The sequence below is a fragment of the Mustela putorius genome, unplaced genomic scaffold (genome assembly GCF_011764305.1).
Source record: "Mustela putorius furo isolate JIRA1106 unplaced genomic scaffold, ASM1176430v1.1 tig00000095_pilon_pilon_pilon, whole genome shotgun sequence".
Lineage (NCBI taxonomy): Eukaryota > Metazoa > Chordata > Mammalia > Carnivora > Mustelidae > Mustela > Mustela putorius.
The window spans coordinates 15,005,187-15,017,970 of NW_025421280.1; the positions used below are offsets into that span (position 1 = coordinate 15,005,187).

Sequence of the window (12,784 nt, forward strand, 5' to 3'; positions counted from 1 at the left end):
AAAGGAAAGATGATAAAGAACTGAAGAACAGGGATCCAAATTGGATTCTGTTCTTCTGTTTAAATTTCCATAGCAATCGTCCTAGCCCAGAGTCTCAATGACTACCAAAGCCTCCTAACTGGTTGCCTTACTTCCAGCCTCTACCTATTCCAGTTCATTCAAAAATTCCCCCAAAATACATGTCTGACCATATCATTTCTGTACTCAGAAGCTACAGAATTCTGCCAAAAGAGTCACCCCAATAAAACACTCAAATGATTATGTGAACAGTTTAATTATACTTGTCAAACTCAACCCATATTATCTAAGCTTGTGGTTTTTATTTCCTTTTTCTAAGAATATATCTTGATCATCTTATAACCTGCTTAAAAAAAACCCATCTATATATATCTAGATCATCTCTAAAAGATAAGAAAAACAAAAAATGATAACTGTAATGCTATGCTATTATCCCACTGCAAATCATGAACAATTCCTTAATATCAAGTATCTAATCAGTATTAGATACTTTGTATCATTCCCACTGCCTCAAACTCTTAGAGTTGCATTGTGTGAATGAAGTTCCAAACAAGGTTCACACATTGCATTTAGTTGACACATCTTTTAAATCCCTTTTAACTGGAAGGTTTCCCCATTCTTCTACCTTTTTTCTCACAAACTTAGCGATTTACTTTTGTGTGCTCTACAGAATTCTCTACTTTCTGGATTTTGTTGTTGTAACCCCACCACTTTCATTTAGAATATGTGTCTAGTTCTTTACACATCCTGCAAGTTGGCAGTTGGATCTAGAATCTCAACCAGATTTGGGGTTGTTTATCACTAAATAGACTTTAGGTGGCATGACACACTTTCAGGGTCATCTCAAATGATAACTTCTTTCATAAGGCTCAAATTGTCTTTCCTGCCCTTTTCCAAAATAAACAAAAAAACCACAAAAACTGGACATTTTTTTTCTTTCTTGAACTCCTCATGGCAACAAACACAAGAAGCAGTTTACTATCTATACCTCTCCTATCACCAATTTGACTAGAAACTCCTCAAACCCCAAGGACAGTCTTATCAGAGTTTGAAACCTTTGGAGTCTCTGGCACAGTTCCTTAAATAGAGCAAACTTGCAAATAGCTACTACTTGGACTGAACTCCAGCTTTCTTTTTACCTTTTCTGGGGAAGTGATTAAGCATACAAAAACCTGTGGTTCAACTGTACAATTCCTCCCTGACAGATGCTATTCTGACTTTAAACATTATTCTTACTTGTAAATGTGCATAATATTTTAAACAGATGCATGGCTAAAGGTGGTTCAAGCACACCTTTATTTCCCTCTCAAAAATAGCATAAATAGAACATAATTAATATTTCAGGAAAAAGATACTATTGCTATCATCATTTTATTTATATCTCATGGTGAATGTTAATCTATTTCAGATTCTTTTCCTAATCCTAGATGACTAACATGAAAAGTAGCACACTGTAATTCTAAATAAAGACGTTATTTTTTAAAAGGGAAAATAAAATTTTAAAATAGTGGTTCAAGAAGTCAGGCACAGGGGTTTCAAGGAGGAAAATAAAGAGGCTACTTTCTACAACTCTCAAGGTTAACACCGTAGCAAATAATTGATACTCTTCATTTAAGAGAAAAGTTCTATCAGCCTACTAAACCTAATTATAGATATTATAATGTATAACCATACACAATCAACCACAACCCAAGTGTTTCTAGTAAGTGCCAGTGAATATATTATTTTTAAGAAGTTATACAATTCTTTTTTTTTTTTTAAGATTTTATTTATTTATTTGACAGAGAGAGATCACAGTAGGAGAGAGGAAGGGAAGAGATCACAGAGAGAGGAAGGGAAGCAGGCCCCCCGCTGAGCAGAAAGTCCGATGCGGGACTCGATCCCAGGACCCTGAGATCCCGACCCGAGCCGAAGGCAGCGGCCCAACCCACTGAGCCACCCAGGCGCCCCAGAATTTATACAATTCTTACAAAAGAAAAACAGGGCGCCTGAGTGGCTCAGTCAGTTAAGTGTCTGCCTTTAGCTCAGGTCATGATCCCAGGGTCCTAGGATAGGGCTCCCCATCAGGCTCCCTGCTCAGCGGGGAGCCTGCTTCCCCCTCTCCCTCCTCCCCACTGCTCATGCCCATACTCTCTCTTTCTCTCTCAAATAAATAAATAAATAAATCTTTTTAAAAGGGGGGGGGACACAATAGAAAAACAACCATTTAGGGCTATGTGACTGTTTCTTAGAGACTCTTCTAAAATATGCCCCCCACCTTTTAAAAGATTTTATTTATTTGAGAGAGAGAGAGATTACAGAGGGAGAAGAAGAGGAGAAGCAGATTTCAAGCTGAGCAGGGAGCCCGATGTGGGGCTTGATCTCAGGACCCCAGGAGTATGACCTGAGCCAGAGGCAGACACATAACCCACTGAACCACCCAGGTGCCCCTCAAATATGCCTCGTTTCTAACAAGTGATTTTTCTTTATATCTAATCACTGACTGACTTAGCAGCCTGTTCTTAAGATCAAGCTGCAAAATCTTCTAAGGGGTGTTGGTAAAGACATTACTTCACTAACAAAAGTTGCAATCACATAGAAACATAAGGAAAGTTTGGGGGCTCCATTTTTGTTTTTGTCACCTCAACTTCAAGGAAGGTTAGGAAAACTCTGAGCAATCTTTACCAATGGCACACAAGCAATCACTAGCAGCATCCGTCCACCCACCCTCCTTCCATAGGCACTTCATATTTTCTAGTCTTCGTCCCTCCCACAACTCCCCTTCTCATTCCCTTTTCCTTGAGTCTGACTCTTCAGCCTATAGCATGGGCACTTTTACAGATTTAGCCTTCCTGTGGGACTCAAGCCTTAAAAAAAGTTTTCTCCAATATCTGATACAGTAAACAAGTACATTAGTAATTGGAAAAGATCCACCACAACCAACTGCTTTTCCCTAAAAGATACAGTAGGAAATATACAAAGATACAGTTTATAAAATATAAACCCCACAATTTTACTTTATTAATGAAAAGCTATCCTTTAACAAATAGGTATGCTTTTATCAATCATTAACATCATTATTATTAGCAGGGTCTTCATTATGATGTTTAAGTGGTCTACATGCATTATTTTATTTAATCCTCACAATAAGCCCCAATATGACAAATGAAGAAAAAACTGAAGCGCAGAGGGGTTAGGTAATTTGCTGAAGGGAAAATGACAAATAGATGGCAGAGCTAGGATTGAACCTAGAGTTCTCTGACTTTCAGCTTCTTGCTAGAGTGTGTTACTTTTCTAATTCTCTTATAGTTTTATAACTTTGATGTAAAAGGTCTATTATTAATTCATTCAATAATTGAATTTTACTGAACATCTGGCATTATGGTAGGCAATGAGATAAAAATAAAATCCAAAACAGACTGATATTATAAAATCACAAGAGCACTATTAACAGTTGAATATAATTAACACAAGCATCAATGTTACTTATAAATCAGTCTGAACTTGGTGGCTGAAAAGTTTTCTATAGTAAAAAAGACCATAAAAACAGTTACTTTTGAAAGAGAGGTGCTTATTACTCATTCACCTCCCTCTTGTTTCTCTATGTTCCCACAAAGGCTTAAGGGTTCTGACAGTTTTTCAGCATCAGTAACATTTTAAACAGTAACAGCAGTGTATTTCTGAGAAGAATCAGAAATGCTCCTAGATGAGATTTCTGGACTATGCAAACATTAACTTAGATTTATTATTATAATACTAGAAAAAAAAGCATGCCTCATCAACATGAATGGTCACCTGGGAAGAGTGCAGATCAGAAAGAGTGCTATAAAAGTGCTGGGAACTATGATTGTACTTAAAGACGGTACGATCATGTTCTACCACTTACCACTTTGCCCTTCTAAACCTTGACTGATGCAAATTATTTTACAATTTAAATATTTTTGTTTGAAGCACTGGCACAAACACAAACACCAACGTTTTAAATTTTAGTTCTTGCTACTTTCGACAACCTGTCTTAATCTCTTAACTACATTTAAAACTTCATATTATACATGTAGCAAAAGGTGATTCTGATGCCTTGGTTTAAAATGTCATAAAAACATCTTAAAGTACCTTTTAATAGAGACACTTTAGCAAGAGGTTCATTTAAGTCTTGCTCATCCATTTGGGCGTCTGCACGGGACAAAAAAGATAATTACAAATAGTAATCAGCTCCATCCTCAAGCTATCACTATCAAAATAAATAAATGAAACTTACACAATGATCGTATCTGGATAGTTGAAATTAATTTAAACAATATACCCAAGATTCAAGGGAGAAACTTCAAAAATGGCGATTGCTTTCCCCCCTAAACATAAACTTTGAAATCTCAATCTATATTAACCTGCACCCCTAAACTGCTCAGCTAGTAACAATAGCATCTGTAGATTTGCAAACATTAGGTTATAACTCACCTGTAGTGTCGTCACTACTTTTTTCCTTGCTCGGACTCAGAGTATCTGACAAATCAGATTCTTTTGCTTTTGCCTGGTTTTCTACCAAGAAAAAAATGAAAGTAGAATCTCATTACCACTGTATCAGTAAAATTGCTTTAGGCTTTGAGTGCTCTAAGTCTACTGATATGCAAAATACTTTTAAAATTAACTGAGGTCACTTAATCTCTTACTTCTTCACCACTCTAGTCCAAAATGGAATGCTGGTTATTACACATGGCTCATATTAAATTATAATGTGGATCATGTCTGCTGTGCAGAGGGTCGGGGCTTTTGTCAAGGCTGTACACTGGCCAACTAGAAACAAAAATGAAGCAAGCTTTGCTAAAATATTCAGAGAACTGCAACAAATATAGCAAATTTCCAAGACAATGTGGACATTGTATGAAGATGATGCAAGGAAATGGCTCTTTTATATAAAAACACTAGTTAGGTTGCCTTAGCAACAGTTATACTCAGTAATATTTATATTTATATAAGACTCTAAAATCAAAACTATTATAAAAATGACATTTAAAACAAGAAAAGCAACAGCCTTTTATATCTTAAAAAAATATAACTGTATCTGAACCACACTGAGAAAGACTTAAAAAAAATTTTTTGTGATTATTTGCAAGTGGTACGCTGCCTGAGCCAATAAAGGAATCCTAGGCCTCGTTTGCAACAAGTTGCTCTCAAAACTCTTAACTATAAGCCCAACAATTTATTAAAGATGACTGGCGGGCGCCTGGGTGGCTCAGTGGGTTAAGCCGCTGCCATCAGCTCAGGTCATGATCTCAGGGTCCTGGGATCGAGTCCCGCATCGGGCTCTCTGCTCAGCAGGGAGCCTGCTTCCCCCCCCCCTCTCTGCCTGCCTCTCCATCTACTTGTGATTTCTCTCTGTCAAATAAATAAATAAAATCTTTGAAGAAGGAAAAAAAAAGATGACTGGCAATTAATTAGGCTGTAGATCCTTATCTATAATTGCACACCTGCATGTATTATGGCATGCATTAGAATAGCGTTTAGAGTGATGGTCGTTTCTCTCACCAAATCTTATAGCATCTCCCCATTCTCCACTAGGTCTAAGCCAAACTTTACATGCCAGTATTTAGCTGTAATTTGGTCCCTACATTAATTCACACACGAGCTCTGTTTCAGTCAGGCTAGCCTCTTTACAGGGCTGAGATATGCTGGCTCACTATCATCTCCAATTCTTTGAGTTGATTCACTAAATTCAATGACCATTCTCTCTGCTTGGCCTATTCATTCTGTGAGATACAGCTTAAGCGCCACCACCTTTAAGGGAGTCTTCATTTCTCCAGCAAGCTGCTCCTTTTTACTGTATATTCTCTGTGTCCTATGATTTTATAATTAATAATGTTCTATTTTATATCATTCTATGTGTATTTATGTATCTTATTTCTTTAGTTAGATTATAAATTCTCTGAGCATATGATTTTTTTTATAATGTTATAGCTGTTGTTTGAGGTAACACACGTCAAAAACTTAAATTATATAAGAATGTTCACTGCAGCGTTGTTCATTATGAAATGGAAAATACTCAATATATATTCCTTACTATTAAGTAAAAATAAAGGCTGTTAAAGAACAGTATGTATAGTATGACTCCAGATTGAAAAGAGCTATATATTTAGCTATGAATTTTCAGCTGCACATATTTATTCAAGCCTAGAAGGATCCACAACAGAGATACTCACTGTCATTTCTGGATGTTGGGACATGGCAGATATTTACTAACTTCATACTGTCATACATTATTTGAAAAATTTTGTTAATATATATTGCTTTATAACCAATTAAATCAAGAGATATCTTCCAGGAGCACCTGGGTGGCTCAGTGGGTTAAAGCCTCTGCCTTTGGCTCAGGTCATGATCTCAGGGTCCCGGGATCGAGCCCCACATCAGGCTCTCTGCTCAGCAGGCAGCCTGCTTCCTGCCCCCTCTGACTGCCTCTCTGCCTACTTGTGATCTTTCTCTCTGTCAAATAAATAAATAAAATCTTAAAAAAAAAAAAAAAGAGAGAGAGAGAGATATCTTCCATTTTAAAAGTGATCAGAAACTATCTAAAACCATTAATTAATATTAAAATATATTTAATACAATATTAAAATATAACTTCTTATGGCTATTCCATTAAGAACATCCCTAGAATGTGTGGCTTAATTTGTAAAATAGGTGATAGATTACAAGAAGCCTTTTGCTTCTTTTCTCACTGCCATTTCTAGTTGAAGTCCAGGCCAACTGCTGAGAGACACACAGCTTAGATTAGAAGTGGAGTCACTGACCATGGAGACCCATGGGAATCCAATCTATGACCTCTGGTGCATTCAGTGTGCTGTAATCAGACATTTCTGAATGTTCCAGTTTTAATCACAAAGTTAGAGTCTCAAAGATTAGTCTCATCTAATCTTATACATAGATGGGAAAGGACTCTCTTCTGATTTTAATATTTTTGGAAATTTTATGATCAAGATATTAAGGTAAACCAAGAAGAACATATTTTCAAAAGTATTCTTCTGGCTTTGAAGGAACTTTAATTTTATATAGAGAGTATTAGCCATGAAGGTAAAATTATAGGTAGGACCAAATCTTCCATCAAGATCTTACTATAATATAAGTCCCATGAGAGCAGGGATTTTTTCTGTTTTGTTAACTGCTATATCCCCATTGCAGAGAACAGTGTACAGCACATAGTAAGTGCTCTAAAAAAGAAGATGTTTGAAGGCACAAATCTATTTTGAGTAAAAAGACAAGTCAAATCATGTTCTATCATTGGTATGTCCTGATAATAGATTATTATATAGAGGCAAACCAAATCTATTCAAGAATGAAACAGGACAAAACAAATGAGAGACAGAGTATCTCTTTTCAAAATATCCATTCTTTAGCTATGAAGTGGCACCCAACTTTCTTGTATCAAAAAATCCTTGCTGGTTGATTTTCTATGCAGTACTTAATCACTAAGATATATACCAATAGCATATAGAAGGAAACAGAACAATAGCTACCAACATTCATACCAAAACTGTTCCCAAACTGGAAAGTTTACAACAAGGTGACTATTTTCACTAGGTCTCTGAGAACACATAATGATGGATGGGCAAAACAAACATTCTAGCCACAGACCACTTCCTACACCACTGGAACCATTAGTTGGAAAGAAAGCAAGAAGGGTCATGAGAATTAACATTTGTCAAATACCAGAATGCTGCTTCTTGCTTTATAAGCAACATTCATTAAATCCCTACAAATTCCGACAGTTAAATATTGTCGATTCCACTTTACAAATGAGGAACTGAAGTTTAAAGAATAAGTTGCCCGAGGGCATATAGCTAGCTAGTTAGTGGTGGAACCTAGAGTTGAAACCATGTTTTCCATGGTATTCTTTCTACTTCTACCCTAAGGCTTCAGTAAACACACCAATGACTGTTAGTTGAGTTAGGGTTTAAAAAGAAAGTATACGCAACCTATGATTACATTTTGCATTAGGTGAGCTAGAGAAAGAAATACGAAGACTTATAATACCTAGTAATTGGCAATCTCTAGCAACTGTTATTTTCAATTACATAAAAAAAAAATTCTATCAAAAACATCATCCAGAAAAGCCTTTTAAAAATAAAACAACTTAGCCAAATCCTAAAGAAGTACCTGATAGCCACATATAAAGCATTTAAAATGTAATGTATCTCAGGCATCTAATTTCTTACAAGGATTAGTATACCTCTCTGTACATTAACTGTGAGAAATGCTTGTAAAATGTTGATTGCTGACAGAGAAATCTCTGGGTATATAAAACTTAGATCTGTATTATCATTCTTAAAGGATGTATTTTATTCACTTGCATGGACTTACTTGCTGTAATTTATTTAATAAATGCCTTCATTACTGGCATTTATTATGTTTCATTATGTTTTCTTCTTTTTGCTTTTAAAGCATTAAAGCAAATACCCTTGCATATTTGTCCAATTTGTTTCTTAATATAAAAACCCAGAAGTGGAATTGCTGGATCAAAATGCAGGCTCTTTAAAGCTTTCAACACATATTTTATAGCCAGGTTTCAAAAGCAAATCAGTAAAGATGGCACAAATATTTTTCAATATTGACATCACATAATTTCAAGCAAATATATTTTAATTCAGAATGCATTAAATAGAAGAATTAAAGTAGCAAGATATTTTTCTTAAAGGACTGATTTTTTTCCTAAGGCTCTACTTTCACTTTAGTGTGCTGGCTATTCAACTCATCTGAATAGGTATTTGGGTGGTGAAGTAAAAGCTATGTTAAAATCTGTTCTCATCTCACTTTAATTAGATGAAATAAATTGCCACATGTACTAAAAATAGTTCACTGCTCTGAAACCCAATGCCTGTTTGCCAGAACAATATTAGTGATGCATATTCTATGCATTCTTTCCCCAAATATGGCATCTGCCATGCACAAAATTCAGAATGGAAGCTACCGGATACTTGAAATAACATTCTCCTTTTAAATATGTTTAAAAGCCAAAATGATTCCAGTTGCTTTCATAAAACAGAATGTACTGAAATCAAGTATTCCAAACTTTTATTACTCATTGTTTTAACTGACCAAAAAGATTGTGAATCTACTTATCAACTTTATACTGGTAGGTTCGGCTGAAAGTCCTAAAATGATAATGAGCATATCACACCAAACTTATTTGCCTGATTTCCCTAATGCATAACAGTGACTTGGCAATATAATGCTTTAAAACACACTTTTCTTCTCTGACAACTGTAACAGAAGAGAATTAATAGAATAAACTGTTTCAGACAATTTTAAGACTACCCATTATAAATATAAGAAGACGCTACATAATCACTTTTGTTTAAATCAAACTGATAAGCCAAAAATTAAGAAAATATTAAATTTCATAAGGAATATTAAAGGTATGACAATCACAGAAGTAGAAGTAAAAGCATTTTCCACCTGTTGTTTCAAAAAAGATTTACACTGTATTAATTAAAATTTTATATCAAATATAACAAACAGCAAATATCAAAGCTGAAAATAATGCTAGAAGTGAGAAAGACTGAAACACATCTTTTAAAACCTAATGAAACCAATTTAAAGCACTTAAAAAAATACATGTATATACCCATTTAAAAAGAAACTTTCTAACTAAGATATCCTTCTTAAGACAGAACTCCAACTATTTCATATTATATGATACTGTTACTGGATTGCCATCTGGTGAGCTATAAGAAATAAATTGATGGTTAAAATACTATGACCTTGGAAATGTACACTAACCTCCATTATCCAAAAGAGTGGTCAAAACCCACAGAAAACCCATAGAAAACAAACCTTTTGAAAGCTTTGTTTCTTCTACCACTTTGGTTAGATGCCCCTCGACGATCAGCTTCTCTGCCAAAGAAAACAAACGTTACTATCCAAGCCCAAACCGAGTAGCATTTCCCTGAGCGGGGCAGTGTAACACATTCCATGACCAAATTTAAAGATGATAATATTACTCCCATGACTAGGCTTGTACAAAAACCTGAAGCTGGAAGGAGAACTAAGAAAACTCAAACTGTAATAGAGCAATGAGATTAATGAAGAAATTTGGAGGTATGGGGACTATTTGTCTTTTGTTTTCATTAGTTTTTACCTTATCTAAAAAGCCTAGACCTTAAAAAAAAAAAAAAAAAAAAAAGGACTCAGAACAAAAATCCTCTTTAAATCAAGGACATGAAGTTGAAATAAAGGAATTCTGAGAAAGTATTTATTTAAATAAAGAAGCAATACAAATTATGTTATACCAATAGTTTACTTTCCCCATTGATACAATTTAGAAGAGATGCATATATGACGTGCTTCAGTAAGATGATTCATTTTTAAAGATATTAAAACAAATACTGTTTTGTTTTAAAGGGGATTCTCTATAAATGTATAATGTAGCTTCTTCATAATTTATTTAAACTGAGATCTCCATATTCTACATTTCATTGAGAAGGATATCTATTCTGTATATCCCCCTATTTAATCCTGTATGTCAGTTGGTCTCCTTGAATTTATACTTTTGTTGTAAGTGAAGTCATTTCTCTATTCCTTCACTCTTCAAGACAGTGCAGCTTGGTTTATGCCCACCACTCAACTACTGAAAACTGTTCCAAGATCACTATAACCTTCTCTCTGCCAAAGGTCATGGCTCCTTTTAATAACTTTCATTTCGTATAAGCTCTTTGTGGAATGTGGCACTGTTTGCCCCTGCTCCTTAAAATCTTTTTTTAAACGTCAAAGTAATAAATTTAGATAATTTTAAAAGGCAGTCCTACAAGATATATAATGTAAGCTGTACTTTCCATCTTCTGTCCTACTTTACTCCATTCTTTAAATTCACTTCCTAGAAGCAACAATTTTTTTTTTTTTTTAAAGAAACAACTTTTAACTTCAAACCGTTTCTTCTGGTATTTCCATTTCCATTTCTTTCTTTCTTTTTTTTTTTTTTTAAGATTTTATTTTATTTATTTGTCAGAGTGAGCACAGGCAGACAGAGTGGCAGGCAGAGCAGAGGGAGAAGCAGGCTCCCGCCCAGCAAGGAGCTGGATGTGGGACTCGATCCCAGGACGCCGGGATCACGACCCGAGCCGAAGGCAGCGGCCCAACCAACTGAGCCACCCAGGCGTCCCTCCATTTATATTTCTAAACAAAATACTGCTGTTTCTTCACTTTTCCATTTTAGACACTATTTATTGACAATCTCTTACTGATGACTAAAAAAGAACTCATAGTCCTTTTTTACTATCATCCTTCTAAGAGAGTTACATTTTGTCCATCTATACTCAGTATGTGTATTATGATTATTACTTATATTTGAATCATAATATGCTCCAATTATATTTTTCTGCTTCTACCTTCTTATACAACATGTAGTGATTTTTGGAGCTTGCAATATCTTGTTTTATTTTGCTAACTTTTTATATATCTACCTCAAACACAGCCCAAGTTCTTTTTTTTTTTTTCTTTTGCCCAAGTTCTTACAGAACCATAAAAACTTTCAATACTGTCAAATGTATCAGGTAATCCATTATATTATATATCCCTGTCTGTCCCTTCCCCCAACCCTTTAATCTTCCTGTTCCAGTCTGGGCTATATCCAAAATTCCATACCCCCAGAATCCAAATGTTTCTCATCCTGTTTTATTTCCTTGTTTTAGTGTAACATATCCTGCTAGTTTCCTAAAAGGGAGATGACAGAATGTTGACTTTGACTTTGACTCTTTTGACTTTCTCTTTGTTCCTTTGAAAATGTTAGTGTTCTACTCTCACCTTTGACTGACGGTTTGACTAGATACACAATTCTATAGGAAATAATTTTCCTTCAAAATTTTGAAGCATTTTTCCACTGTCTTTCAGTTTCAAATGATGTTGAGTCCTGTTCCTCAGTATGCATGGTAGATACCTCTTGTGCTCAGCAAAGCCTGTTGTGCTTGTCCTTTCTGGGCACCTGGGGGACTACATGTTCCAAACACCCTAGCAGTAAGGACGGTCCACATAACTGGTTCTAGCCAGGGCCAAGGCATTTAAGAAAGAGTAGTAGTTTTCTATACTTCTATCCTCCCCCCATTCTAGAAACCATGTGCTGAGATGGCATAATTCTTTATCTTAAGATGGTAAAGGCTCCATGAACTTAAAGCTCTGAATAACAATACGGAACAGTGTTCTCTCCTTTACCATGGACATGTAGCATAAGTGCAAAAAAATATTTCTTTAATTAAGCCATTTAGATTTCAGAATTTTATTTATTGCTATATTATAATTTAGTTTATTATGACTATTAGAGTATGAGATCCTTTGTTTCTCTTTGGCAATTTTCAGAATCTTGTCTTTACCCCTGGTGTTTCTAAATTTCATATATTCAGAACATGGTTTCTTTCTTTCTTTCTTTCTTTGAGGTGAAATTCATATAACAGAAAATAATCATTTTAAAGAGAACAATTCAGTGGCATTTAGTACCTTCACAATATTATGCAACCACAACCTCCATCCAGTTCCCAAACATTTTTACCACCCCAAAAGGAAACCTCATGCTCATTAAGAAATAGCCAAACTATGGAAAGAACCTAGATGTCCATCAACAGATGAATGGATCAAGAAGATGTGGTATATATACACAATGGAATACTATGCAGCCATCAAAAGAAATGAAATCTTGCCATTTGCGACAACATGGATGGAACTAGAGCGTATCATGCTTAGCGAAATAAGTCAGGCAGAGAAAGACAACTATCATATGATCTCCCTGATATGAGGAAGTGGTGATGCAACA

The 12,784-nt window shown here is 35.2% G+C and overlaps 1 protein-coding gene across 38 annotated transcripts in view; it reads right to left on the minus strand.

Annotated features, from left to right (window-relative positions):
- LOC101680902 (sarcolemma associated protein) overlaps positions 1–12,784 on the minus strand; it is a 142,133-nt gene that overhangs the window by 23,075 nt on the left and 106,274 nt on the right. For 27 of the 38 annotated variants that reach the window (XM_045078573.1, XM_045078577.1, XM_013053326.2 and 24 more), the window contains 3 exons: positions 9,820–9,879; positions 4,453–4,533; positions 4,111–4,170 (listed from right to left, as the gene is read on the minus strand). In XM_045078573.1, coding sequence (XP_044934508.1) covers positions 4,111–4,170; positions 4,453–4,533; positions 9,820–9,879 — 201 coding nt within the window. Of the gene's footprint in view, positions 1–4,110; positions 4,171–4,452; positions 4,534–4,664; positions 4,847–9,765; positions 9,880–12,784 lie in introns of those variants that run through there. The other 11 variants (XM_013053246.2, XM_013053319.2, XM_013053272.2 and 8 more) reach the window with 2 other exon arrangements.